We start from the raw sequence: 25640 nt of genomic DNA on the forward strand, positions 1-25640 counted from the left end.
TGTGCTCAGCTGCCTACCTGCCCGGTGCTCTAGGCCTGGGAGGGGGCTGCACTGCCCGCCCGCCCGGTGCTCCAGGGTGGAGTGGGGGGCTCTGGGCTTTGGTGGGGTCGGGAGGGGCGAGGTCCTGGGCAGAAGGGGCGGGCCAGTCAGGGGCTAGCCTCCCCAAGCCCATGGTTCACCCGCCACCCAGGCCCCTTGCTCTTTCCGCTATTCTCTGTGCTGACTTCTGCCGCACCCAGGGTCATTCCCGGCAGCTGCCCCCTTCCCATGCTGCACCTAGAGGTGATGGGGATGACTGCAGGGGCCTCTATCCCTTTTTTAAAGAATTCCCATCTGCATTGCATTCACATCCGCTCTCTTCTGCCCTCACAGGTTACACCCTGGGCTGGGGTAGGGCTCCGCTGGTCTCTCCGATCCCCTGTTTAGTGCTGTCGCTGACTAGTTTTCACACTTCGTGTCCTAGGCACCCCACCCTGTGCTGTGGTGTTGCTTTTCCACTCCCCCACCCCACCGCTGCCTCCCCACTGTGAGTTCAGTGTTTGTTTCCCCCACACTTCCCCTTCCTCCTAACATCTTAGCTGCTTCTCCTGCTCTTCCCCCCTCCAGCACTGAGATCAGTGCTGTCTGCCAGCTTCTACTGTCAAGGGCCCCTCTCTCAACCCGTTTCCATGATACAGTTGCACAATGCTTTTTGGAATCACAATGAGGTTTATCACTCTGTGGGACGCTGTGTTACCCTGCTTCTGTGTCTCCTTCCCTGTCTCAGTTTAATCAAGTCTGTGCTACGCCGGCAGTCCTCTGGAAGTGCCGGTTTTCTGCAGTTTTCCTGCCCACGCATGCCGTTTCTTTGTGTGAAGTGGTGTTTCTGTGCTGGTTTCCCGCCGTGGGATAACCGGTGAGTCGTGAGGCTAATCTGTGTTTGCTGCAGCCCAGCTGTGTGTTAAAAAAATTCAAAGTTTCCCACTCCGGGGTCCAGCAGCAGGCAGGGCTGGCTGAGGGGGAGATGGTGCCATGCAGCCCAGCTGGAACGCTCTTGCCAGCAGGGAAGGTGAAGCAGCCCCCTGGGGCAGGAGACGAGCTCAGCAGTCCAATGCAGGCGGCCCTGCTGGGCAAGTGGGTCCTGAGGGAGTCCAGCCTGGGCAGGCCCTGCACCTGCTCCAGCTTAGCTGATCGTGTCGCTCCTGAGGGGCCAGAGCAATCCCTGGCCATGCTGCCAGCTCAGCCCAGCGGACACAGTCACCTCCCAGTGGGGCCGCTGAGTGCGTCCGGGGGGAAGGGTGCGGGAGAGTGGGTCTCTGAGAGGGTTTGTGGGGGGGCTCTGGGCAGGAGGGGTTTGTGGGAGGTGCTGGGCAGTTGTGGTGGTGGGGCTGTGTGGGGGCGCTGGGCAGTGGGGAGGCTGTGGGAAGGGGGCGCTGGGAATATGGGTCTGTGGGGAGTCTTAGCGGGGGCACTGGCCATAGGGGACTGCAGTGGGGGGAGGTGTCTCTGGGCAGGGGAGTACTGGGCATAGGGAGTCAGGGAGCGCTGGGCAGGGGGGTCGGTGTGGCGCTTGGCATGGACCTGCCCCCGAGGGGAAGGGGCAGGCTGGCAGCGCAGGGCTGGGCAGGCCAATGTGTGTCTGGCACAGCGGTCCTCAACCTGCGTCCCACAATGGTAAACAGGTTGAGAACCACTGGTTTAGTGTCTGCATGGCTGGAGGTACAGCTGCAAGGGATGATATTCCATATCACATTTCATTTCTCAGTGCATAGCTGATTTAAAGACTTGTATCAGTGACCTGTTCTCTTCACTAGTTACCACTCTCCCAGTCTTTGTGTCATCTACAAGCTTCACCAGTGATGATTTTATGTTTTCTTCCAGGTCATTGATAAAAACATAAATTGCATAGGGCCAAGAACCAATCCTTGCAGGACCCCATTAGAAGCACACCCACTCGATGATTCCCCTATGGTGAGACCTATATGTTAACCAGTTTTTAATCCATGTTATGTGTGGTGTGTTAATTTTATTAGAGAGACAAGATGGGTGAGGTAATATCTTTTATTGGATCAATTTCTGCTGGTGAGAGACAAGTTTTCAACTGTACACAGAGCTCTTCTTCAGGTCTGGGAACGGTACTCACAGGACTTGTGCTCTTTCTCGGCTCCATACGGTCCCTGGGAGGAGCCCCCTTCAGAGTGACAGCCCTTCTCGGGGGTCCTTTAGCACACCTGTTTCTGGTTGTGGGCCACTCAGGGAGTCCACGCGCTCTGGACCCTGGGGCCTCTATGCCCAGAGGGAATAATGCAACCATGATCTCTAGCCTGCAGTGGCTCTCAGCCAGTGTAAAACAGGAGGGTTTATTGAGCATCTGAACCCAGCACAGGAAACTCTCCGGGCCCTCGGGCCTAGCAACCCTCAGCACAGCACATCTAGGTCTCGCCTGCATCCAGGAGGGCTCTGGCTGCTCTCTCTCCCCAGTCCAGCTGCTCCCTCCTTCCAGCCAACCATCCTATATTATCTCCTGCAACTGCTCCTCTGCTGTCCTTTGTCGTGGTCCCAGTTAAACAGATCACCTGGGCCTTCTCTCCTCCATCTTTTGTTTCCCCCTGGCTGGAACCAGCAAGTCAGGTCAGCAGGGTCCTCTCTCCTCAGCCCTTTGTCCTCCCAGTGGCCAGAACTGGCTGACTGCCAAGCTGGGATGGGCCACCTGGTCACTACAGTCCCCCATCTCCAGGCAGTTTTCCGGGGTCCCAACTGCCAGGCGAGGTCACACCTGGTCCCCTGCAACAACAAACTCCCTCTCCCACCACCTCATTACGCATGCAGCACACAGGGAAACTGAGATCCACACAGTATTCATGCAAAACTCTTAAGAAAATTTCCCACTTCGTCATAGTCACAGCTAAATACAAGATGGAACAGATTGTTTAGCATAAGTAGGTAGCGCATATTTCAAAGGTGAAGTATCCTCTCAGTACCTGTGCAGTCATTGGGAGGGGAACGCTTGGTTGGGAGGAGGGTTGGGGATTACACGTTGCTGTAATAAGCCATAAATCCAGTGTCTCTATTCAGTCCATGGTTTTTAGTGTCTAGCGAAGTTCTGAATTTAAGCTCCCAGGCTCATCTTTTGACGGTGTTGTGCAGGTTTCCTTGGAGGAAGAGGACTGAGAGGTCAGCTGTGGTGTGATCGCTTGGTGAAAAGTATCCACCCACGGGTGATACGGTGTTTTGTCAGGCTTTCAAACAACCCCCCACCCTCTCCAAACTCATCATCAGACAGGGCTGAATCAGGCCCTGGAACTCTAATCCAGTGGTTCTCAGCCAGGGGGACACACACCCCTGGGGGTACGCAGAGGTCTTCCAGGGGGTACTCAAATCATCTAGATCAGTGTTTCTCAACCGGAAGGTCATGACACCTGGGGAGGTTACTGGATGGGTTTAGGGAGTTCGCAAGTGCAGGGCTGGCATTAGGGGGTGGCAAGCAGGGTAACTGCCTGGGGCCCCACGCCATACGGGGCCCCGTAAAGCTAAGTTACATGCTTTAGCGACGCCGCATGGGGCTCAGCCTTCAGACAAGGCTCACAAGTGAAAAACAGGCTCAAATATCACAAAGAAATATAAGTATGATATTGATATTCCAGTTGATTTATTTTATAATTATATAGTAAAAATGAGGAAGTAAGCACCTTATCAGTAATAGTGTGCTGTGACACTTTGGTATTTTTATCTCTGATTTGTAAGCAAGTTGTTTTTAAGCGAGGTAAAACTTGTGATACGCAAGATAAATCAAACCCTGCTGAAAGGGGTATAGTAGTCTGGAAAGGTTGAGAACCACTGCTGTAATCTACAGTACCAGAAATGTATATAGACAAAAAAAGAGACAATGAGAGAAGCCCTTCCCTCCCCCAAGCCCCGGAGTGAGACTTCCAAGTTTCTGTATGATGTGAGATTTGGTGGCTGAGATCTCCAGGCTCAGCAGTGGAGCTGTTGAATGAAGATGATGAGAGGGCTGTGGAAGATGGAGGGCTGTGGAGTGGAGTGGAAGATGAGACTCAGCCCAGTGGGTTGAGTCAAATAGTGAGAACTTAGTGGCCCAGGTGGGGCCATCAGTACTGCACATAGGAGAGTGACACATCCCCCGCTATCTCTAGCTGGTCCACCTGGTTGGCAGGGATGCGGTGGACATAGTCAAACACATGCAGCCCATTCACCGAGACCTGATAGCAGTTCCTCGTGTTCATTATCTCCATCTGGAAGAGAGAGAAGATTTACATTTGTGTGCCCTGACACCCAAGGATACAAGAACACCTGTTACACGGATAACACAAGGCCCAGGGGAGCCATCAGTTCATCGTGCAGCACGTTAGCCAAGAAGATAAAGTTGAAGCCAAGAAAACCTTCTCTTGACATGTGTGTTTGATGCCATGTGAATGCGTGTTTCAAAACCACAAATGTAACATTTTCTAACAGAGCTCCTGAAATAAACAGCAGCTGGCTTATCTCCAAGTTCACCCCTTGTATTACATGATCATAGAGTGTTTATTTCAAGCTCTTTTGGTAGGGAACGCAGTATGGCTAAGATAGCAACTCAAGCTCCACTTCCTCAGAAGTATCTTTAAAAGATTTGTTTTCAGCAGAAAGCTTACCTGCTTGGGAAAGGAGACGAATGGGGAGAGCAGATCAAAGTATATAAAATCATATTTTTAAAACCTACATTAAAAGAACATGAAGGTTGCAAATTCAAGCACTCAAAAATTAGGTGATGTAGGGATTAATATTGCCCAGCAACCTTAATTCATCTGCCTTGTGTGTGAGCATTATGGTACAGTCTTTAATTACATAAAATCATAGCGATGTAGGACTGGAAGGGACCTCAATAGGTCATCTAGTCCAGTCCCCTGCACTGAGATGGGACTGAGGATTATCTAGACTAGTGGTTCTCAACCCATGGCCTGCAGGCCACTTGCGGCCCAATCAGCGTACAGCTGTGGCCCATGTGACATCCTCAGGACCATACATGTAGTATATATATTATGTGGATGCAGCCCACATAACACATAGAGAGCAGCATATGTGGGCCACAATGGTAAATAGGTTGAGAATCACTGAACTAGACCTGGATAGGTGTTAGTCTCACCTGTTCTTAAAAACTTTCAATTGACACAGATTCCACAACCTCCTTAGGCAATTTATTCCAGTGCCTAACTACCCTGACAGGAAGTTTTTCCTAATATCCAACCTAAATCTTCCTTTCTGCAATTTAAGCCCATTACTTCTTATCCTGTCATCAGAGGTTAAGGAGAACAATTTACCATCATTCTCTTTATAACAACTTTTTATGTACTTGAAGACTGTTACCATGTCCCTGCTCAGTCTTCTCCAGACTAAACAAACTCAATTTTTTCAGTGTTTCCTCATAGGTCATGTTTTCTAGACCTTTAATCATTTTTGTGGCTCTTCTCTAGATTTTGTTCACATCTTTCCTGAAGTGTGGTGCCCAGAACTGGACACAATACTCCAACTGAAGTTTTATCAGGGCTGAGTGGAATAATTACTTGTCATGTCTTCCTTATAACACTCCTGCTAATACAGCCCGGAATGATATTTGCATTTTTTTTTTCTTCCCAACAGTGTTACATTGTCGACTTATATGTAGTTTGTGATTCATTATAACCTCCAGATCCTTTTCTGCAGTACTCCTTCTTAGGCAGTTATTGCCCATTCTGTATTTGTGCAATTGATTATTTCTTCCATTTGTCCGTATTGAATTTCATCCTATTTATTTCACACCATTTATCCAGATTGTCAAGAGCATTTTGAATTCTAATCCTCTCCTCCAAAGCACTTGCAAACCCTCCCAGCTTGGAATCATCTGCAAACTTTATAAGTGTGCTCTCTATGCCATTATCCAAATCATTTATGAAGATATTGAATAGAATCAGACCTAGGTCAGATCCTGTGGGACCCCACTTTATATGCCCTTCCAGCTTGATTGTGGACCATTGATCAGTATTCCCTGAGTACACTTTTCAAACCAGTTGTGCACCCACCTTATAATATGTTCATCTAGGCTATATTTCTCTTTGTTTATGAGGCCATGTGAGACAATATCAAAAGCCTTACTAAAATCAAGATATATCACATCTACCACTTGCTCCCATTCACAAGGCTTGTTACCCTGTCAAAGAAGGATGTTAGGTCGGTTTGACATGATTTGTTCTTGACGAATGCATGTTGACTGTTATTTATCACCTTATTATCTTCTAGGTTCTTATAAATTGATTGTTTTATTATTTGCTCCATTATCTTTCTGGGTATGGAACTTAGGCTGACTGGTCTATAATAACCTGGGTTGTCCTTATTCTCCTTTTTATAGCTAAGTACTGTATTTGTCCTTTTCCAAATCTCTGGGATCTCTCCCATCCTCCATATGTTTTCAAAGATAATCGCTAATGGCTCAGATCTCTTCAGCCAGTTCCTAAAGTATTCTATGAATTATTTTGTCAGGCCCTGCTGACTTGAAGACCTCTAACTTGACTAAGTAATTCTTAGCGTGTTCTTTCCCTATTTTAGCCTCAGATCCTACCCCATTTACACTGATGTTCACTATGTTAGTCGTCCAATCACTGCTAACATTTTTGTTGAATATTGAAACAAAAAAGGCAAGTAATACTTCAGCCATTGCTGTGTTTTCTATTGTTATCTTTCCGTCCTCATTGAGTAATGGGCCTACTCTGTCCTTGGTCTTCCTCTTGCTTCTTGCGTATTTGTAAAATGTTTTCTTGTTACTCTTTATGTCCCTAGCTAGTTTAATCTCATTTTGTGCCTTGGCCTTTCCAATTCTGCCCCTACATACTTGTGTTTGTTTTTGCTTGTTTGTTTATATCCATCCTTTGTAATTTGACCTAGTTTACACTTTTGTATGACTCTTTTTTGAGTTTTGGTCGTTGAAGAACTCCTGGTTAAGACAGGGTGGCCTCTTGCCATACTTCCTATCTTTCCGATGCATTAGGATAGTTTGCTCTTGTGCCCTTGATAATGTCTCTTTTAAAAAGTGCCAACTCTTTTTCCCCTTAGAATTGCTTCCCATTGATCTTACCTACCAACTCCCTGAGTTTGCTAAAGTCTGCCTTTTTGAAGTCCATTGTCTGTATTCTGCTTTTTTCCCCTACTACCATTCCTTAGAATCAGGAACTCTTTATCATTTCATGATCACTTTCACCCATCTGCCTTCCACCTTCAAACGCTCAACCAATTCCTCCCTGTTTGTCAGAATCAAATCTAGACCAGCCTCTCCCCTAGTCACTTTCTCCATCTTCTGTAATAAAAAGTGCATTTCAAGAACTTGTTGGATGATCTGTGCCCTGCTGTATTATTTTCCCAACAAATGTCCTGTTAGTTGAGGTCTCCCATCACCACCAAGTCCTGGGCTTTGCATGATTTTGTGAGCTGTTTAAAAAAACCCTCATCCACCTCATCTTCCTGGTTAGGTGGCCTATCGTAGGCCTGTACCATGACTGCACCCTTGTTTTTTACCCCTTTTTATCCTTACCCAGCGGCTTTCAGCAGGTCTTTCTCCCACTTCTATCTCCACCTCAGTTAGAGTGTAGACATCTTTGATATGCAAGGCAACGCCTCCCCGCTTTTTTCCCTGCCTGTCATTGCTGAACAAGCTGAACTCTTCTATACCAATGTTCCAGGCATGTGAATTATCCCGCCAAGTATCTGTGAAGCCAGTTATGTTGCAATTGTGATTATTCACTGGTATTTCTCGTTCTTCCTGCTTATTCCCCATACTTCTTACATTAGTATACAGACATCTAAGATGTTCATTGGATTTCTCCTCTATGTTCCCTCTTCTCTTCATTGTCCCTGCTGTGATTGCCCGTGTCCCATAGTCTGACCCTTCACCCAAGTCTCCATGTTTTGGACTTACATGTGAGCTTTCGTCACCTGCCCCCATCAGACCTAGTTTAAAGCCGGCCTCACTAAGTCAGCCAGTGTGTATCCGAAGATACTCTTCCCCTTCCCTGACAGATGGACCCCATCTCTGCTCAGCAGTCCTGCTCCTTGGAACAGCATCCCGTGGTCGAGGAAGTTGAAGCCCTCCTGGCAACACCATCCACGCAGCCCAGCATTCACCTCCAGGATGTGTCTGTCACTGCCTGGGCCCCTACCCTTGACTAAAAGGATCAATGAGAACGTACCTGCCCCCCGCCCCAATTCCTTCCGCCTCACTGCCAGAGCCCTGTAGTCACTGCTGACCTGCTCAGGGTCATACCTTGCAGTAAATCATTAGTGCCACATGGATGAGCAGCACAGAGTAGTAGTCAGAGGGCCAGATGATCCTCGGCAATCCCTCTGTAACATCTCTGACACAGGCCCCTGGCAGGCAGTACACCTCCCAAGATGCCAGGTCAAGACTGCAGATGGATGCCTCCGTCCCCCTTAAGAGGGAGTCACTGACCACCACCGCCACCCTTTGTTTCCTCTTGGGAGTGGTGGCTGTGATCCTGCTAGCCTCAGGAGTATATGGCTTCTCCTCCATCCGTTATCCCTCATTGCTAGGGCAGCATACCCATTTTTTGATCTCTGTGGATGGTGTGTTGGGAGCAAGGGTGGAGCACTGCCTGCCATCAGAAGTAACGAGTAGCTGGATTCCTCCCTGTAAAGAAGCCGTTTCCTCCTCCCCTGGTGGTGCTAATGCAGTCCTCTCCAGCTGGATTGCTTCCTCAACCTTGGAGGTCTCCATATGCATGTTTTCAATGAATTCCTTGTATGCACGGCTGCTCCTCAGCCTAGCCACCTCCTCCTGAAACTCTCCCACCTGCTTCCTGAGAGAGTCTCTCAGTAGGCATCTCTCACACTGGACGGTCCCCCAGTCTGGCTTTCTGTGATGGGCAAATGCAGGCCACAGCCTCTGAAAATCCGCACCAGGCCTGTGTAGAGGCATCTGTGGTTGGGTTCTGTCTGGACACAGGTGCGAGTGGAGGAGTCAGGGGCAGTGTGGGCACTGGCGCTATGGCCTTTCTGAATCATGCTGAGATGAATCAGGGTTGTGTAGTAAAGGTGGCTATTGTTTGCAGGACCCCAGCCTCATTCAGTGCACAGGATGGACGGTGTGTTGGGATGAATCAGGCTTGTGTAGTAAAGGTGGCTATTGTTTGCAGGACCCCGGCCTCATTCAGTGCACAGGATGGACGGTGTGTTGGGATGAATCAGGCTTGTGTAGTAAAGGTGGCTATTGTTTGCAGGACCCCAGCCTCATTCAGTGCACAGGATGGACGGTGTGTTGGGATGAATCAGGCTTGTGTAGTAAAGGTGGCTATTGTTTGCAGGACCCCGGCCTCATTCAGTGCACAGGATGGACGGTGTGTTGGGATGAATCAGGCTTGTGTAGTAAAGGTGGGTATTGTTTGCAGGACCCCGGCCTCATTCAGTGCACAGGATGGATGATGTGTTGGGATGAATCAGGGTTGTGTAGTAAGGTGGCTATTGTTTGCAGGACCCCGGTCTCATTTGCTGCAGAAGTTGGAAGATATGTGGTGAATGAGGCAGGGTAATTTCAGGCAGAGGAAAGGATTTCCCATGGTTAGGGCAATTGAATGCTGCCACAGAGTTCCTGTGTGAGTCACTTAAATGAAAATATTCACGGGGGGCGAGGGGGGAGGGGGCAGTCATTGTGTGTTTCTCATTTTCTGGGTTCCCAACTTGAGATCATGGAGCCTGATTTGCAGAAGGGCTGAGTGTTTGTAGCTGCAAAGGACATCAGTGGGAATTACAATTGAGCATATGAGGTATTATACAAATGCTGAACACTCTGAGAAATCAGGGCGCAGGTATCTCAAGTTAGGTGCCCCAAATCACTCTTGACAATACAGACTCTTTGTGCCTCGGTTCCCCATTTGTAAAAAGTGGATAATACTGTCTCACACCTGACAGAGGTGTCACTAATCTTTGTGTTGCCCTCAGATGTCACAGTAGTGAGTGTCATTGAAAAGCCCATGAGGAAATGGAATTATTCTATATGCCGTACAGTGTTTAGGTGGGGTGTGGCAAATAAGGCAGGAGCCAATCGTTGAATGAGGAGGATAAAAAAGTCTTCAAATGTTGCCTCACTCCCTGAGCACAGTTCATCCTGTGCACTGAATGAGGCAGAGATCCTTTTGAAAAAATAGTCGTTAGTCGGCGTACTTGGCGTTAAAGACTGTACTGTGATGCACACCCACAAGGGGGCAGAGTTAAGGTTGCCTGGGGAATCTTACCTCTTGCATTTCTTAATTTTTGAGTGCTTGCAACTTTAACGCTCTTTTAATCTAGATACTTTTTAAATGTAACTTTCTGGTTTTTGCAAAAGCAAACAGCAAAACTTGAAACTCCATTACATGGAGCTGTATTGGTCCCCACCTAGGTCCTCAGTAGGGTTGGGACCTTTGGGCCCACAGCACAGACTGCTACTCCTCAAGCTGAGTAACTGGTAGCAAACAGTAGAAGGCTGTTATATGGACTGGTCACTAGATGGGGATGAGACACACTTTGCCTGTGCATTTCACAGCGATGTGTTGACCGCACAGGAATGGCGAGATGTTGAATCCTGATTTGTGTGCTCTAGTGCAGCAGTTCTCAACCAGCAGTCCGGGGGCCCCCAGGGTGGCTGTGAGCAGGTTTTGGGGGGGCTGCCAAGCAGGGCCAGTGTTAGACTTGTTGGGGCCCAGGGCAGAAAGCTCAAGCCCTCCTGTGTGGGGCTGAAGCCCAGGGCTTCCAGCCCTGCCACCGCTGAAGCCGAAGCCTGAGCAACTTGTTTTTGTGGGGATCCCTGTGGCATTTAGTGGGCGCTGGAACATGTTAAATAGTGGGGGTGCTGTCCACTCTCCCCCGCTCCCCAGAGCTGAGGAAAAGCTCCGGGCACGGGGAGGCAGCTGAGACGCCGGGTACGTTGGGTGGCAGCCGGGACCCCAGGAGTGCTGCAGCACCCCCCGCCCCCACACACCTATTATTCCCGCACCTATGGTGGCTTGGGGCCCTGGGCAACTGCCCTACTTGCTACCCCCTAATGCTGGCCCTGGCTTTTATATGCAGAAAACCCGCCGTTGCAGCACTGGTGGGTCGTGGAGTGTTTGTAGCATGCTGTGGCGGTGGGGTGGGGGGAGGGGACGGGTCCTCAGAAAGGAAAAGGTTGAGGACCCCTCTAGAGGACACAGACACATCTGCTCTTGTGCTGCCTTTCTTGAGTCCTGTCCCTCTTGGCTTCTATCTGCCACTACACCACTTTAAAGGATGTGCTCTAGTTAAAGAGGAATTTTTGTGGGGGTAGTTCTCTAGCCCGCATTATACAGAAGGTCAGACTGGATGCTCACAGTTGTCCCTTCTGGCCTTGGAAGTTATCATAGAATCATAGGACTGGAAGGGACCTCGAGAGGTTACCTAGTCCAGTCCCCTGCACTCATGGCAGGACTACGTATTATCATCCCTGACAGGTGTTTGTCTAACTTGCTCTTAAAAATCTCCAATGATGGAGATTCCACAACCTCCCTAGGCAATTTATTCCAGTGTTTAACCGCCCTGACAGTTAGGAATTTTTTCTTAATGTCCAACCTAAACCTCCTTTGCTGCAATTTAAGCTCATTACTTCTTGTCCCAGCCTCAGAGGTTAAGAAGAACAATTTTTCTTCCTCCTCCTTGTAACACCCTTTTATATACTTGAAAACTGCTATCAGATCCCCTCTCAGCCTTCTCTTCTCCAGACTAAACAAACCCAATTTTTTCAATCTTCCTTCTTAGGTCATGTTTTCTAGACCTTTAATAATTTTTGTTGCTCTTCTCTGGACTTTCTCCAATTTGTCCACATCTTTCCTGAAATGTGGCGCCCAGAACTGGACACAATACTCCAGTTGAGGCCTAATCAGCGCAGAGCAGAGGGGAAGAATTACTTCTCGTGTCTTGCTTACAACACTCCTGCTAATACAATCACTATAGGATGAATCACCCCTGCGTCTACTCTTTATCCCTCTGCATTAGGCAGGCTACTTCCGCCTCCACGCCACTGCTGGGGCCCAGCGGGGGGAGCACAGGAGAACACAGGAGAGAGTCTCCCTGTTTTCCACTCTGGAGCCTGACAGGACAGTGACCTTCAGGAGGAGCAATTGCAGGCCCTACAGCCCTGGGCTGCTCTGTGCAGACAGATTCTTCGGAGAATAACACTTGCAGCCTCTAACAAACCTCTGCTGAGCATGTGCAAAGTGCAGTTTGCATAGATGTATAACTTGGCCGTAGGTGGGTGGATTTTCGCAGGGACAGCAAAAGGCATGTTCCTGACACAAGGGAGATACACATTTCCCCCTCCCTTGCCAAATTTCTAAAGCACAGGGGGATTTAGGCACCTAACTGCCAACTTAGGCACCTGAGTCCAAAATTTAGAACCTCAAAACCCCTGCTCAGCCGCTGCCTAACCCTGTAGGCTCCTGAAACCTCTAGGTGCCTCTGTTTCTTTTGGTAGTCTCCTTGGCACCTAAATCCCTGCGGGTGGGTATGCGCACAGCCGTCCAAGGCTTGACACCTGGCACCCTGCTAATGCCTAAACCCCAACGGGATTCACAAACTAGACAGTACCCACCTATCTCACCTGTGGGGCCAGATCGGATGGCCAAGCTAAGAAGCTGCCTTAGAGCATATGTACTGGATTGGGCCCCATGCAAAGAGGTGGCATTGCCCCTCCCCTATATAGGCCAGGGGTTTAAGGAGATGTGCTCCAATGATTAGTTAAGTATTTTATACAAGGTGGAATAGCTCCAGCAGGAGTACTTGAATGTGACCTACCCTCTGTAGCCCACTGGTTAGGGCACTTAGCTAGGAAGTTGGAGATTTGGGTTCAAATCAGGCAGACTCTGTATCTCCCATATCCTGGGTGAGTGCCCTACTGGCCAGGGGATACAGGAGGTGGAGGTGTCAACACCCCTTCTATCCCTAATTTCCCAAGAAAGAGCTGATCCAGCTTAGGCGCCTAACTCCAGGACAGAGTCACAGCAGAGAATCCCGAGCACAGACAGACACCTAACTCCGAGTCAGAGGGAGACACTTTTGCGGGGGGGGGGCCCTTTGGTCACCGGCCGCTCCTTGGCATTTCCTGTTGGCTGGTTTAGGCAGCTGCCACTCAGCCCGCTGGCTTTTGTGAATCCCAGTCTTAGGCACCTAACTTTCCCCTGGCACTGTACGGGGAACCTGAATGCCCAGCTTGAGGCTGTGGATTCTTCTAGACAGCAGGGAACCTAAAAGTTGGGCTCAGTAGTGCAGTGCCTAAGTCCCCTAAGTCTCTAAGGTGCCCCTAGTACTCCTTTTCTTTTTGCGAATACAGACTAACACGGCTGCTACTCTGAAATAAGTCCCCTTTGTGGGTCTTGCCCTAGAGCTTCTCAAGAAAGTGGTCGCAAGGATTCTTGAGCATGAGCAAAACAACCTATTTCTTCCAAGCTTCATTCTTGGAAATGGCTGAACTGTTTCTACTGAAACTTACCAAAAAATTCAGTCTAAAGCTGATACCTGGCTGGGGAAATTTCATCCTGAATTTCAGGCTAAGTTATAAGCAACTGAAAACAGGTTCTTATAATGGAAAGTGTCAAGCAACCTTAATAATAAGTAAAGGAGGACTTGTGGCACCTTAGAGACTAACAAATTTATTTGAGCATAAGCTTTCGTGAGCTCCAGCTCACTTCATCGGATGCTATAAAAATGAATGATCCAGAGCCAGAGCACAGGATCTTATCCCTGTCTCTTACAAGAATAGGGGGCTATTCCATGAAATTAAAGGAAATGCTTTTTCACATTAGGCACAATTAAACTGTAGGGCTCACTGCCACAGGCTTTCATTGAGGCCAAGAAATTAACAAGATTCCACACACACAAAAATATAAAAATCTGGCAGTCTACTAGTTAATTCTAACAGTTTTGACAGGGATAGAACACCTCATGCTGAGCCAATCTCTAATTAGTAGGCACTTTCCCATTAAAAAACAACCAACTAACGGATCTTGACTGTTTCTGTGTCTGGACAATTCCAATATGGGTGACCTTTAAATTCTCACAGTCTGTCGGTGGCAAGACCCCCAAAGGGGAAAGGAAGATGGGAAAATATTTTGTTGGTCATGATGCAGTCTCAACATGAAATGTCTCTGAAGGATTTAGTTCCACAGGGGCCTGTGGCTCTGTGGATTCCCAGTGGGCCTGATTCCCGATTGCACAGCACCCCAGCTGAAGCATGAAGCTGAGAACATGTTCCCGTGCATGCCTCGGACAGCCGCCTTTGGGGCTCACCTGGAAAGCCTGGCCTGGCGCAAAAGGCAGGGTGGCACTGTGCCTCTCCTCTGAGCCCCACGTGCCATGCGTTTGGGTGTTCCGAACCAGCACCCTATCCTTCAGCCGTGGGTTGATGTGCAGGGCGATGTTGCCGGTCATGCTGTTTTTCAGATTGACGTGAAAGCTATGAGGAGGGAGAAAGGGTTTGTTCAGAGCTTTTCACGACAAGGGCTCAGGGAGAAATGCACCAGGATGGTGCACACTGGAGAGTGGGACAGACCCATGTCCTGTAGCCAGGGCCACCTTCAACACCCCCCCAACCCCCACCCCTCTCTGGGTATTGGAGCCCACACAACTTTGACCAGGAGTCCCTATGCCCAGCTCCTGGCAATTCCCCCCCCCCCCCCCCCGGACTGTCCCATCTGCCTTCAGCATCTTGTGACCAGACCACTCTGCTTGTGGAGAAGGAATATTAGGAAGGGGGATTGCATCCAGCTGGGCCTGGTGCTTAGCGTTTGCATCACAAATGAAGACAAAGGGTTTTGTTTGTCACATGCTGAGTGGAGCAACCCACCCCTTCCCCCCCATTTCTAAAGCATTGTTGCTTGGTGAGTCTCTCACTCATCCCACCCCTATCCCAGGCTGTAACCTATCAGCTGTGTTTGTGTGATGGTGGGTGAAAACCAGCCCATTCACATGGTCCCAAAGCCCCCATGTTCCCCTCCAGGCTGCATCAGAAACCTACCGGTTTGCATGGAAAGGCACGTTCCCCACAATGGTGATCTTGCGGGCCCGGGCGATATTCCCTGGGATGGCCACTTGGAATGGGACGACCTGAAAAGAATGCCCAAAATCTCATAGGCCACAGTCCTTTCCCACAGCACCCAAGTGTGGGGAGCCAGGGGAGGCTGTCATAACCACAGATTGGGGTTAAAGGCTGACAGGCCTCGGGTAGGGGATGGAGTGGCTCAGGGGGAGGGGGCACCTCCATTCCTGCCAGGCCCTGGAAGGACAGCGCCGCTGGAGGGGGGTTGTTACTGGCTCTGTTGGTCAAGGATTGGTTGTGTCCAGGCTCAGCGAGGTGCAGCCCCTACACAGCTGCCCTGGGGCAGAGGGCTAAGCAAGCAGCTGCCCCCACCTCGGGGCTGTGCTCCTGCTCCTGCCTTCCGTATGGAGCAGCTGACTCAGTCCCCATGTGCTTGCACAGGCCCCGTTCCTCTGGTGCCACACCTGTGCAGGCCAGGCCAGCAGCACTCGCTGGGCAGCACAGCGGCCTTTAGCTCATATCGTCGTGAGCAACTGAGATGGGGGTTGAGGCTCTGGGCCAAGGCAGGAGTGATTCTGGGGGGCGGCTCCTGCTGAGATAAGCCGGAAAATCCTGACCCCGACCCGGCTCTCACTAGTTCCGTCTCGCTGTTTGGCTGGGTACTCACAGGGTTGGTCACAGTCACAGGAGTGTTGTGCTGAGGAGAGAAGTCACGAAGGCAGTCAGAACAGTCCCTCATACATCACTGTGTAACACCCCCCCAGTGCTGGCTGGGGAGAGCCAGTGGCTAAGCCCCTGGCAGGAGGCTCTGGTGTGGGGACTGCACCAGGCCTTCCCTGTTCTTTGACAGGCCGTTGGCAAGGGCACTAGGCACAAACCTACCCGGCCTGTGTTTCCTCCTGTCTCTCTGCAGGGCGCAGGGAACGCCGTGTGGGTTCCTCCTTAAAACAAAGGCCACAGAGCTCTTTTCTCCCCAGAAGGGAGTCAGTGTCTGCTGCTCAGGACTCATGAGCACCCCTACAATAACAACCCAGCGCTCTTGTCCTGAGCAGCCCGGGCATTCCCGCTGCCAGTGGGCATGGGAGTCAGGGCAAGGCAGACCAGTGACCCACGAGGACTACGTCAGGCAGCTGTGAATGCCAGCTGCCATCTCCATGGAGCTGGCCACAGCTGGCTCCCAGAATGTGCCTCTGGGCCCTTGGGTGAACCCCCGCCCAGCTCTCAGCATTGTCACCGTTCCCAGAAATGCTCTCAGTAGCATTCAGCTTGTGAACTTTACAGTCAGGCACACTTCTCGCCTATGCTCGCTGCATCCAGCCTGCACTCTAGGTCATCTCCTGAGCCTAGCTTCCCCTGGGCCCTGAACTCACCTCTGACAGGAGCTTCCCCAGCCTCTATAGCAGCTTTGACTAAGAACAACCCATAAAACCTGCCACCTTCCTGCCAGCAATAATGCCTTGAAGGAGCCCAAAATCAGGAAAGCAAGGAAACAAACAGCAATTTACAGGCACGTTTGTGAGAGATCAAATGCAATGGAGAAGATGGATAAAAAAGAAACCTTAGGAGAGCCCAGCTTCTCCTGCTCCCCAGGGACTGAAACTGCCCCCAGATCTGCTGGGAATCATAGTGCCTCCAGGACAGGGGCATCCCAGGCAGCCAACATGCACTTCCTCCTGCCAGTATGCCCCACCTCTGCCAGGGAGGGGTCATCGCTCCTGATCAGAGAGGCGTTCAGCATCTGTGGCCCATTTGAGTCTTTGTCTCTCTGTCGAGGGACCGTGGTGAGGGGGCACCTGCCACCAGGAACTGAACTGAGACCCATCAAACTCATTGCACTGCTGGGAGCTTTGGGAGGAGCTGTTCTTCTTTCAAGAGATTTGGAATGGAGCAAGATGCCGGGCCGTGGGTTTGGCATGAACAATAAAAGGGAAAGAGCAGACCTGAAGGTCAAGGGGTGATGGAATGGCAGGTAAGGACAGCCTGGGGAAGGGAAGGAGTGTGCTTGGTGCCCTGGAGCTAGCTGGAGGCAGATGCAGCCAGGCAGGGGGCTGAGACATCCCAGGAAGGAAGCCTGGTGACCCCACTGCAATAAAAGCCAGGAGAGGAAACCCACTGCAGATAAAAGAAAGCACAAGGCCAATAATGGAAGTGGTGGGCAGGAAGCGTGTTAAATAACTAGCAGCTCCTCCTCCTCTGTGTACCCAAGAGGAAAGTGTGCATTGTGGGGAGTTGCACAGAAATAACAGCTGGGCTGATCCACAGCAAAGTATCAACTAATCAGTGGAGCTGTGGCAGCTGGGGATTTCACCGACAGACCAGGCAGCAGGGAACACCAGGAATACCAATGCCACCATCCCAGCACTGGGCTAAAACAGACCCACAGAACAAGTTATAGGTTGGGAGTGAATAAAAACTGCCTGGCAGAGAACAGGCAGCAAAGAGAAGACAGGGATCAGTATTTCCATGAGCTTAATACTGATGTGTAGGAGAGGCAAATTGCCTCTGGATTCACAGGCCCAGATAAGCACAAATGAGAGATCCAGCGTGAATTGTGCAGCATAGATGGGGCTCGGTGAATCTAGATCTCCCACCTGGAGGGACAGAATAATCACAGTGCTTATAATTTGGGAGAGGGCAGCCATGCAGAGAGAGAGAGAGAGACCTGGGGTTTAAACTGAGACACCTACTAAAGTGCAATCGTGACACCTTTACAATGGATCGAAGGAAGCGCACTTTTACCCAGCAGCTAATCAGTGTGTGGAATTCACCGCTGCAGGACAGCACAGAAATCAGAGAGGAAAGAGTTGCATGCTGGGTCCTTCTGGACGGTCTAGGAACACAGGGCTGGAAGCGGCTGCCTGGGTCATGGAGTCCAGTCCCTGCTTTCACAGGCAACCCCATCATCTAATCCCATTTATGCATTTATCAAGCTCCATCTTAAAACCAGCTAGGTTTCTTGCCCCCATGACTACTTTGGAGGGCTGGTCTAGAACCTCCGTCCTCTGATGGGTAGCCGATTCAAGGGCTTAGGCTGGTCCCGTTTTAATTAGCTCAGACAATGGCCCTTTCCCTGGGAAACTTTCACAGTTTAGTAAAATTCATTATTCCAAAACACTTTCTGCTATTTACCCCACTTTCATTTGCTCAGTTTCATTCCCTTACTCCTGAATCTACCCCTTGCGCCCCCCTAAACTAGTCCTCTTTCTCCCTGGTGTCTGTACCCTTCACACCTGTCCTATGACTCACCATGCGATCGATCTACGTGGACTGTTCACTCCAGGCTAGAGCCACAAAGGACCGTACTGCCCAACTGCTTCTTTAAGTGCTCAAGCCTTACAGAAAGGTGCAGTGGCTGAGAGGTTAAGGTGCTTGGCTACACCCCTGAAGGGAACGGTGCCCTCCTGGTCACCCACCTGTTCAAGGGGTACCTGATCCATCAGGCTAGGGCAGTCAAAGGTGGTCAGATGTGATGCTGGCCACATCACTCCTTTGTGTATCGTTGGCCATGAAACTGCCCTGCCATTGGAGCGGCAGGGGTAATGCTCGCTCAGGTAGAGGTACCCGCACTAGCTCTGAGCGAGCTAGGTGTCACCCAGCCTGTATCACCTGTGGGCTTGCTTCAGTAGGAGTGCGCGGAGCATGCCTAGCCCCCCACCAAAAGATGGCCGGGACTGTGCTCCAGTACTAAAAACCGGTGCTGGAAGGGAGGGTGCAGCAGGTGGTGGCAGCGGCCGCAGCAGGGGGACCCCTCGCCGCTCAGCTCGGCTGCTATCAACAGGGAAGGAGTGGTGCTAGGGAGATGGAATACCCTGCCCAGCAGTCCCACGCAGGAGAGGGCTGAGCACCACCCAGTCTGCTAGACTGCCAGGGGCAGGGCAGAGGCCAGGTGCCAGGAACAAGCAGGTTCCAGGCTTGGCTCCTTGCTCCTGGGGGTCAGTGCTGCTCAGGGGCTCCTGGCGGGCTTGGGGGTGTCTCTCCGAGGCAGCTGGCTCCAGGCTGGGGAAGGGCAAGTCAATCACATGCTCTGGTGCCCGCCCCAGGGCCAGGACCAGCCACTTCAATGATAAATCCCCATCGCCCCATATAAGCTTGGCAAAATGAGCGGGTCCCGCTGGCAGCCGAGGGGTTGGCTCTGCGCAGGTATTGCCTGTCTGGCTGAATGACTGTGAGAGAGAACAATAGGCTCACAGACTGACGGACAACCAGCCCTCCGGGCCTCTGTGGGTCAAGTGACAGGACTGGAACGCTGGGCCAGCTCCCCAGAAGAGCACTGGACCAGCCTTCCTGTACGACTTGAGCGCTGGCTGGACGGTGTGTCCTGTTATGCTCCAGTGGGGAGCTGCGTGTGTCAGTGGAACTCGAGTTAGGGGCATCACTGGAGTTATATCCTGATTTTGCCGTGGAGACAAGCCCTTCGTCTCTAGCTATCTTTACACCTTGCCTGTGTTTGGGGCAGAGGCAGAGGGTAGAACAGAAGCAGGTGATGGGACTAAATGATACTGATGTCTCTCCTGTCATGGAACAGTCTGGAAAATAAATGCCATGTGATCTCCCACAGCAACATCTCAACAAAAAAAGAACTGACTATACGACTACCTAAAGTGCTGGACGGACATCAGCAGCCGGGGACCTAACTGCAGGAGGGATGGGATGAAACTGAGCAAAGGAGCGTTCCGGTTGAATAGCAGCCAATCTTTGCTAGCCTACTGAACCGCTCCCAAGGCAAGGAGGCCTGATTCAATGGTAGCTTGCTTTTGTGACTTATAAAAGAGGCTCAGGACACCCCTCCGCTATGGTAGAATCCCAGTGCCACTCGTGCCAATCTTTCTTCTGCCAGAGGAATGACAAGACAGTGCAGCCTTCCAGCCACTTACCAGCCAGAACATTATTTCCCCTGCCCCAATTAGCTTCAATGTGCAACCTCTTAAAAATCCTGTTCTTCTCCCCTCCATTGAATTCCCCCTTTCACACACTGGCAAAGTGGGCAGACTTAGGGTCTGGCTACACGGCAGCTGGAGGTGTAATTTCCAGCTTGGATGGATGCGCACGCAAGCTAGCTGGCGTTAGCATGCTAAAAATAGCAGTGTAGCTAGCTGCAGCCATGCAGGGGTCAGCATGAGCTAACTACCGGAGTACAGTCCTATCTGAGACCCCGGGCTACCCCATGACACCACCTGTGCCACCGTGGCTCCATGGCTGCGTTTAGCGTGTTAGCATGAGTTTGTCCACCCAAACCAGAAAGTACACCACCAGCTGCAGTGTCAATGTCCCCTGAGACACACATTTGCTGGATTTGCTCAAGCCAGGCATTGCTTCCCCCAGACACCCACTGAGAACGAGGGGCATTGCTGGGTCTTTGGAGCTGGCTCCCCCTAAGAGAACTCACTGCCCTCCCACTGACTTTCAAACGGCCCTGGAGAGAGCTGCTCTCAACGTTTCACTAGAGAGCAGGGAATGAGATCACAGACACACTGCATTGGGCTGTGCCCCATACCAAGGCAGCTGACACCTGTCCTGGGAAGTTCTTCCCTTTCTTCCCCTGCAAAGACAGAAGACAGATTTCACAATTCAGTCTCTCAGGCGCTTCAGCTTGTTATTTTATTCCCACTCTCACCTTTACCTGAGTGTGGGCCCTGCTCCATGAACACACTCGGGGGAACCTGAGACCCTTATTGGTTCAGCTGTCTCTGCAGCCGTGAGGCTGATGCTTCCAGCTGTTTCTTCTCCAGAATCAAACAGGTCTTTTCCATCTTTAATTTCTGAGATCCCACCACTCTTGATTTTGACCCAATAGAGTCAGAGGTTCTCAGCACCTCTTGGTTTGTGTTTCTTTGCTCTTTCACAATGCCTTTTGTCTTACTCCGAGCATATTGCCTCCTGCACATCCAACCCCTGAGTAACAAATGGGGATAGATCTAAGGACATTTCCTTATCTTTCTTTTCCATTCATTGCTTTATCCTGTTCTGTTCCGCCCAGTGTTCTTCCCTGGGTTGGATTCTCTAGTCTGTGCTATACAGGAGATCAGACTAGATAATACTCGTAATGGTCCCTTATGGCCTTAAAAATTTGTGAAACTATGAATCTTCCCAATTTTGCTCTGCAGAAATGCAGAGTCTGTCTTCCCTTCAGCTGTCCTCACTCAGGGCTGAAATGGAATTCACCCTAACCAGAGTTTGATACAGGTAAAGCAAAATGTTTTTGAAAAACAAGAACTGGCCCAGATCTTTAGAAAAATAATGAACCATCCTGGAGGCTCCATTAATGAATGTTCCCCTATGAAGGTGTCCCTGGTGTCACCTAAATCACTCCCTGCCTGATTCTCTTTGATAGGTCTTGATGTATATAGCAGCTTATCATCTTGGATTGGACTGTTGGACCATCTAGTCTGACATCCTGCCCCTAGCCAGGGGCCAGTACATGTTGCTACAGAGCAAGGCAAAAATCCTCAACTATGCACTTAGCCAAGTGTAAAATGCTCCACATGGACCTTCCTGATGCCTGCAAATAATCAGATCAACCTTTGCTCTGAAACATGAGATGTACTTATCCCCAGCAGATGCAATCAACATTGTTAGTACAAGAAGACAATAATGTCTAATGGTTAAAGCAGGGCTGGGCGGGGTAGAGGCATAGCACGCAGAAGTAGCTAGCTCCAGAAATGGCTTACATGTGAAATCCATGTAGCATGCTGCACTGTTTGAACCAATGGGGCTCCGGCCAAATTGAACCCTGAGCAATGTTGTACAGAAAGGAGCCCAGAAATGACCAGTGCACTGTGGGATATGAGTGGGAGGACTGAAGGAATATAGGTAATGCAAGATGGCACTTAATAGAAAAATAATAAGTTAGTTAGGTTAGTAACTAGTTATAATTAGCTTTGCTGTTGTTAGGCCAATTCAAGTTGTTTTTGTGAGGTTAAAGAAGGTTGCTTTTGTGTTCGTTTAAACCATACAAAACCAGTTTAAGCTGACTAAAACCACTAGAAGAAAGTCAACAAATGGCTACGCAGGTGGTGTCGGAGAGAAGGCTTTGGATTCTTTGACCATGGGATGGTGTTCCAAGAAGGAGGAGTGCTAGGCAGAGACGGGCTCCACCTAACGAAGAGAGGGAAGAGCATCTTCGCAAGCAGGCTGGCTAACCTAGTGAGGAGGGCTTTAAACTAAGTTCACCGGGGGAAAGAGACCAAAGCCCTGAGGTAAGTAGGGAAGTGGGATACCGGGAGGAAGCACGAGCAGGAGCGCGTGAGAGGGGAGGGCTCCTGCCTCATACTGAGAAAGAGGGGCGATCAGCGGGTTATCTCAAGTGCCTATACACAAATGCACGAAGCCTGGGAAACAAGCAGGGAGAACTGGAAGACCTGGCAAAGACAAGGAATTATGATGTGATTGGAATAACAGAGACTTGGTGGGATAACTCACATGACCGGAGTACTGTCATGGATGGATATAAGCTGTTCAGAAAGGACAGGCAGGGCAGAAAAGGTGGGGGAGTTGCGCTGTATGTAAGGGAGCAGTATGACTGCTCAGAGCTCAAGTATGAAACTGCAGAAAAACCTGAGAGTCTCTGGATTAAGTTTAGAAGTGTGAGCAACAAGGGTGATATCATGGTGGGAGTCTACTATAGACCACTGGACCAGGGGGATGAGGTGGACGAGGCTTTCTTCTGGTTCTCATGGGAGACTTCAATCACCCTGATATCTGCTGGGAGAGCAATACAGCGGTGCACAGACAATCCAGGAAGTTTTTGGAAAATGTAGGGGACAATTTCCTGCTGCAAGTGCTGGAGGAACCAACTAGGGGCAGAGCTCTTCTTGACCTGCTGCTCACAAACCGGGAAGAATTAGTAGGGGAAGCTAAAGTGGATGGCAACCTGGGAGGCAGTGACCATGAGATGGTCTAGTTCAGGATCCTGACACAAGGAAGAAAGGAAAGCAGCAGAATACGGACCCTGGACTTCAGAAAAGCAGACTTTGACTCCCTCAGAGAATTGATGGGCAGGATCCCCTGGGAGAATAACATGAGCGGGAAAGGAGTCCAGGAGAGCTGGCTGTGTTTTAAAGAATCCTTATTGAGGTTACAGGGACAAACCATCCCGATGTGTAGAAAGAATAGTAAATATGGCAGGCGACCAGCTTGGCTTAACAGTGAAACCCTTGCTGATCTTAAACACAAAAAAGAAGCTTACAAGAAGTGGAAGATTGGACAAGTGACCAGGGATGAGTATAAAAATATTGCTCGGGCATGCAGGAGTGAAATCAGGAAGGCCAAATCACACCTGGAGGTGCAGCTAGCAAGAGATGTTAAGAGTAACAAGAAGGGTTTCTTCAGGTATGTTAGCAACAAGAAGAAAGTCAAGGAAAGTGTGGGCCCCTTACTGAATGAGGGAGGCAATCTTGTGACAGAGGATGTGGAAAAAGCTAATGTACTCAATGCTTTTTTTGCCTCTGTCTTCACGAAAAAGGTCAGTTCCCAGACTACTGCACTGGGCAGCACAGCATGGGGAGGAGGTGACCAGCCCTCTGTGGAGAAAGAAGTGGTTCGGGACTATTTAGAAAAGCTGGACGAGCACAAGTCCATGGGGCCGGATGCGTTGCATCCGAGAGTGCTAAAGGAGTTGGCAGATGTGATTGCAGAGCCATTGGCCATTATCTTTGAAAACCCATGGCGATCCGGAGAAGTCCGGACGACTGGAAAAAGGCTAATGTATTGCCCATCTTTAAAAAAGGGAAGAAGGAGGATCCTGGGAACTACAGGCCAGTCAGCCTCACCTCGGTCCCTGGAAAAATCATGGAGCAGGTCCTCAAGGAATCAATTCTGAAGCACTTAGAGGAGAGGAAAGTGATCAGGAACAGTCAGCATGGATTCACCACGGGCAAGTCATGCCTGACTAATCTAATTGCCTTCTATGATGAGATAACTGGTTCTGTGGATGAAGGGAAAGCAGTGGACGTTTTGTTCCTTGACTTTAGCAAAGCTTTTGACACAGTCTCCCACAGTATTCTTGCCAGCAAGTTAAAGAAGTATGGGCTGGATGAATGGACTATAAGGTGGACAGAAAGCTGGCTAGATTGTTGGGCTCAACAGGTAGTGCTCAATGGCTCCATGTCTAGTTGGCAGCTGGTATCAAGTGGAGTGCCCCAAGGGTCAGTCCTGGGGCCGGTTTTGTTCAATATCTTCATAAATGATCTGGAGGATGGTGTGGATTGCACCCTCAGCAAGTTTGCAGATGACACTAAACTGGGAGGAGAGGTAGATACGCTGGAAGGGAGGGATAGGATACAGAGGGCCCTAGACAAATTGGAGGATTGGGCCAAAAGAAATCTGATGAGGTTCAACAAGGACAAGTGCAGAGTCCTGCACTTAGGACGGAAGAATCCCATGCACCACTACAGACTATGGACCGAATGGCTAGGCAGCAGTTCTGCAGAAAAGGACCTAGGGGTTACAGTGGACGAGAAGCTGGATATGAGTCAATAGTGTGCCCTTGTTGCCAAGAAGGCCAATGGCATTTTGGGATGTATAAATAGGGGCATTGCCAGCAGATCGAGGGACGTGATCGTTCCCCTCTATTCGATACTGGTGAGGCCTCATCTGGAGTACTGTGTCCAGTTTTGGGCCCCACACTACAAGAAGGATGTGGAAAAATTGGAAAGAGTCCAGCGGAGGGCAACAAAAATGATTAGGGGACTGGAACACATGACTTATGAGGAGAGGCTGAGGGAACTGGGGATGTTTAGTCTACGGAAGAGAAGAATGAGGGGGGATTTGATAGCTGCTTTCAACTACCTGAAAGGGGGTTCCAAAGAGGATAGTTCTAGACTGTTCTCAGTGGTAGCAGATGACAGAACGAGGAGCAATGGTCTCAAGTTGCAGTGGGGGAGATTTAGGTTGGATATTAGGAAAAACTTTTTCACTAGGAAGGTGGTGAAACACTGGAATGCGTTACCTAGGGAGGTGGTGGAATCTTCTTCCTTAGAAGTTTTTAAGGTCAGGCTTGACAAAGCCCTGGCTGGGATGATTTAATTGGGGATTGGTCCTGCTTTGAGCAGGGGGTTGGACTAGATGACCTCCTGAGGTCCCTTCCAACCCTGATATTCTATGATTCTAAGGCTTGTAACCGCTGCAAGAGAATGTGTCTCAGACAAGTGGAACATTGACTGATGCAAGCAAGTGCAGCAAGCATGTAGATATAGAGCATAAAGGGGGGATTTAGACAAGTTTTAGCTTAGAAGACCCGTCGGACACCCAAGACCATGGGATGCCTGGATGATGCGGTGGTCCCCCTTCTAGCTCTACTGTAAGTAACAGGTGTGGTAAACCCAGGACAATCAGCTACAAAAGGGGGGTAGTAATTAGTCCCAGGGGTTTAAAAGGCCCTTCCCTGTCCATTGAGGAGAGAGAACCATGGGGCAATAAGGTTCAGCTGGAAAAGGGTTGCTAGGGAACCAATTAGGTTCAGCTGACTCCAACTAATTGGGACCTTTTTAAACCCTCCCCTGGGAGGTAGGAGGGGCAGAGTGAAGGAGTGAGAGGAGCGGGGAAGCTGCCAGTAGGCTGCTCGCAGCAAGACACCAAACCTTCCCAACAGGGAGCCTGCACTCGC

At 50.1% G+C, this 25640-nt stretch overlaps 1 protein-coding gene across 2 annotated transcripts in view; it reads right to left on the reverse strand.

Annotated features, from left to right (window-relative positions):
• Window positions 1-3290: 3290 nt before the first annotated feature.
• The window catches only part of LOC102937912 (galectin-9), a 39048-nt gene continuing 16698 nt past the window's right edge, over window positions 3291-25640 (reverse strand). Inside the window, exons 7-11 of one of the 2 annotated variants that reach the window (XM_043534766.1) lie at window positions 20532-20576; window positions 15705-15734; window positions 15017-15105; window positions 14290-14455; window positions 3291-4232 (exon numbers count right to left, since the gene is read on the reverse strand). In XM_043534766.1, coding sequence (XP_043390701.1) covers window positions 4089-4232; window positions 14290-14455; window positions 15017-15105; window positions 15705-15734; window positions 20532-20576 — 474 coding nt within the window. In that variant the 3' untranslated portion in view covers window positions 3291-4088. The remainder of the gene's footprint in view (window positions 4233-14289; window positions 14456-15016; window positions 15106-15704; window positions 15735-20531; window positions 20577-25640) is intronic. The other variant, XM_043534767.1, reaches the window with a different exon arrangement.

Source organism: Chelonia mydas, chromosome 23 (genome assembly GCF_015237465.2).
Source record: "Chelonia mydas isolate rCheMyd1 chromosome 23, rCheMyd1.pri.v2, whole genome shotgun sequence".
Lineage (NCBI taxonomy): Eukaryota > Metazoa > Chordata > Testudines > Cheloniidae > Chelonia > Chelonia mydas.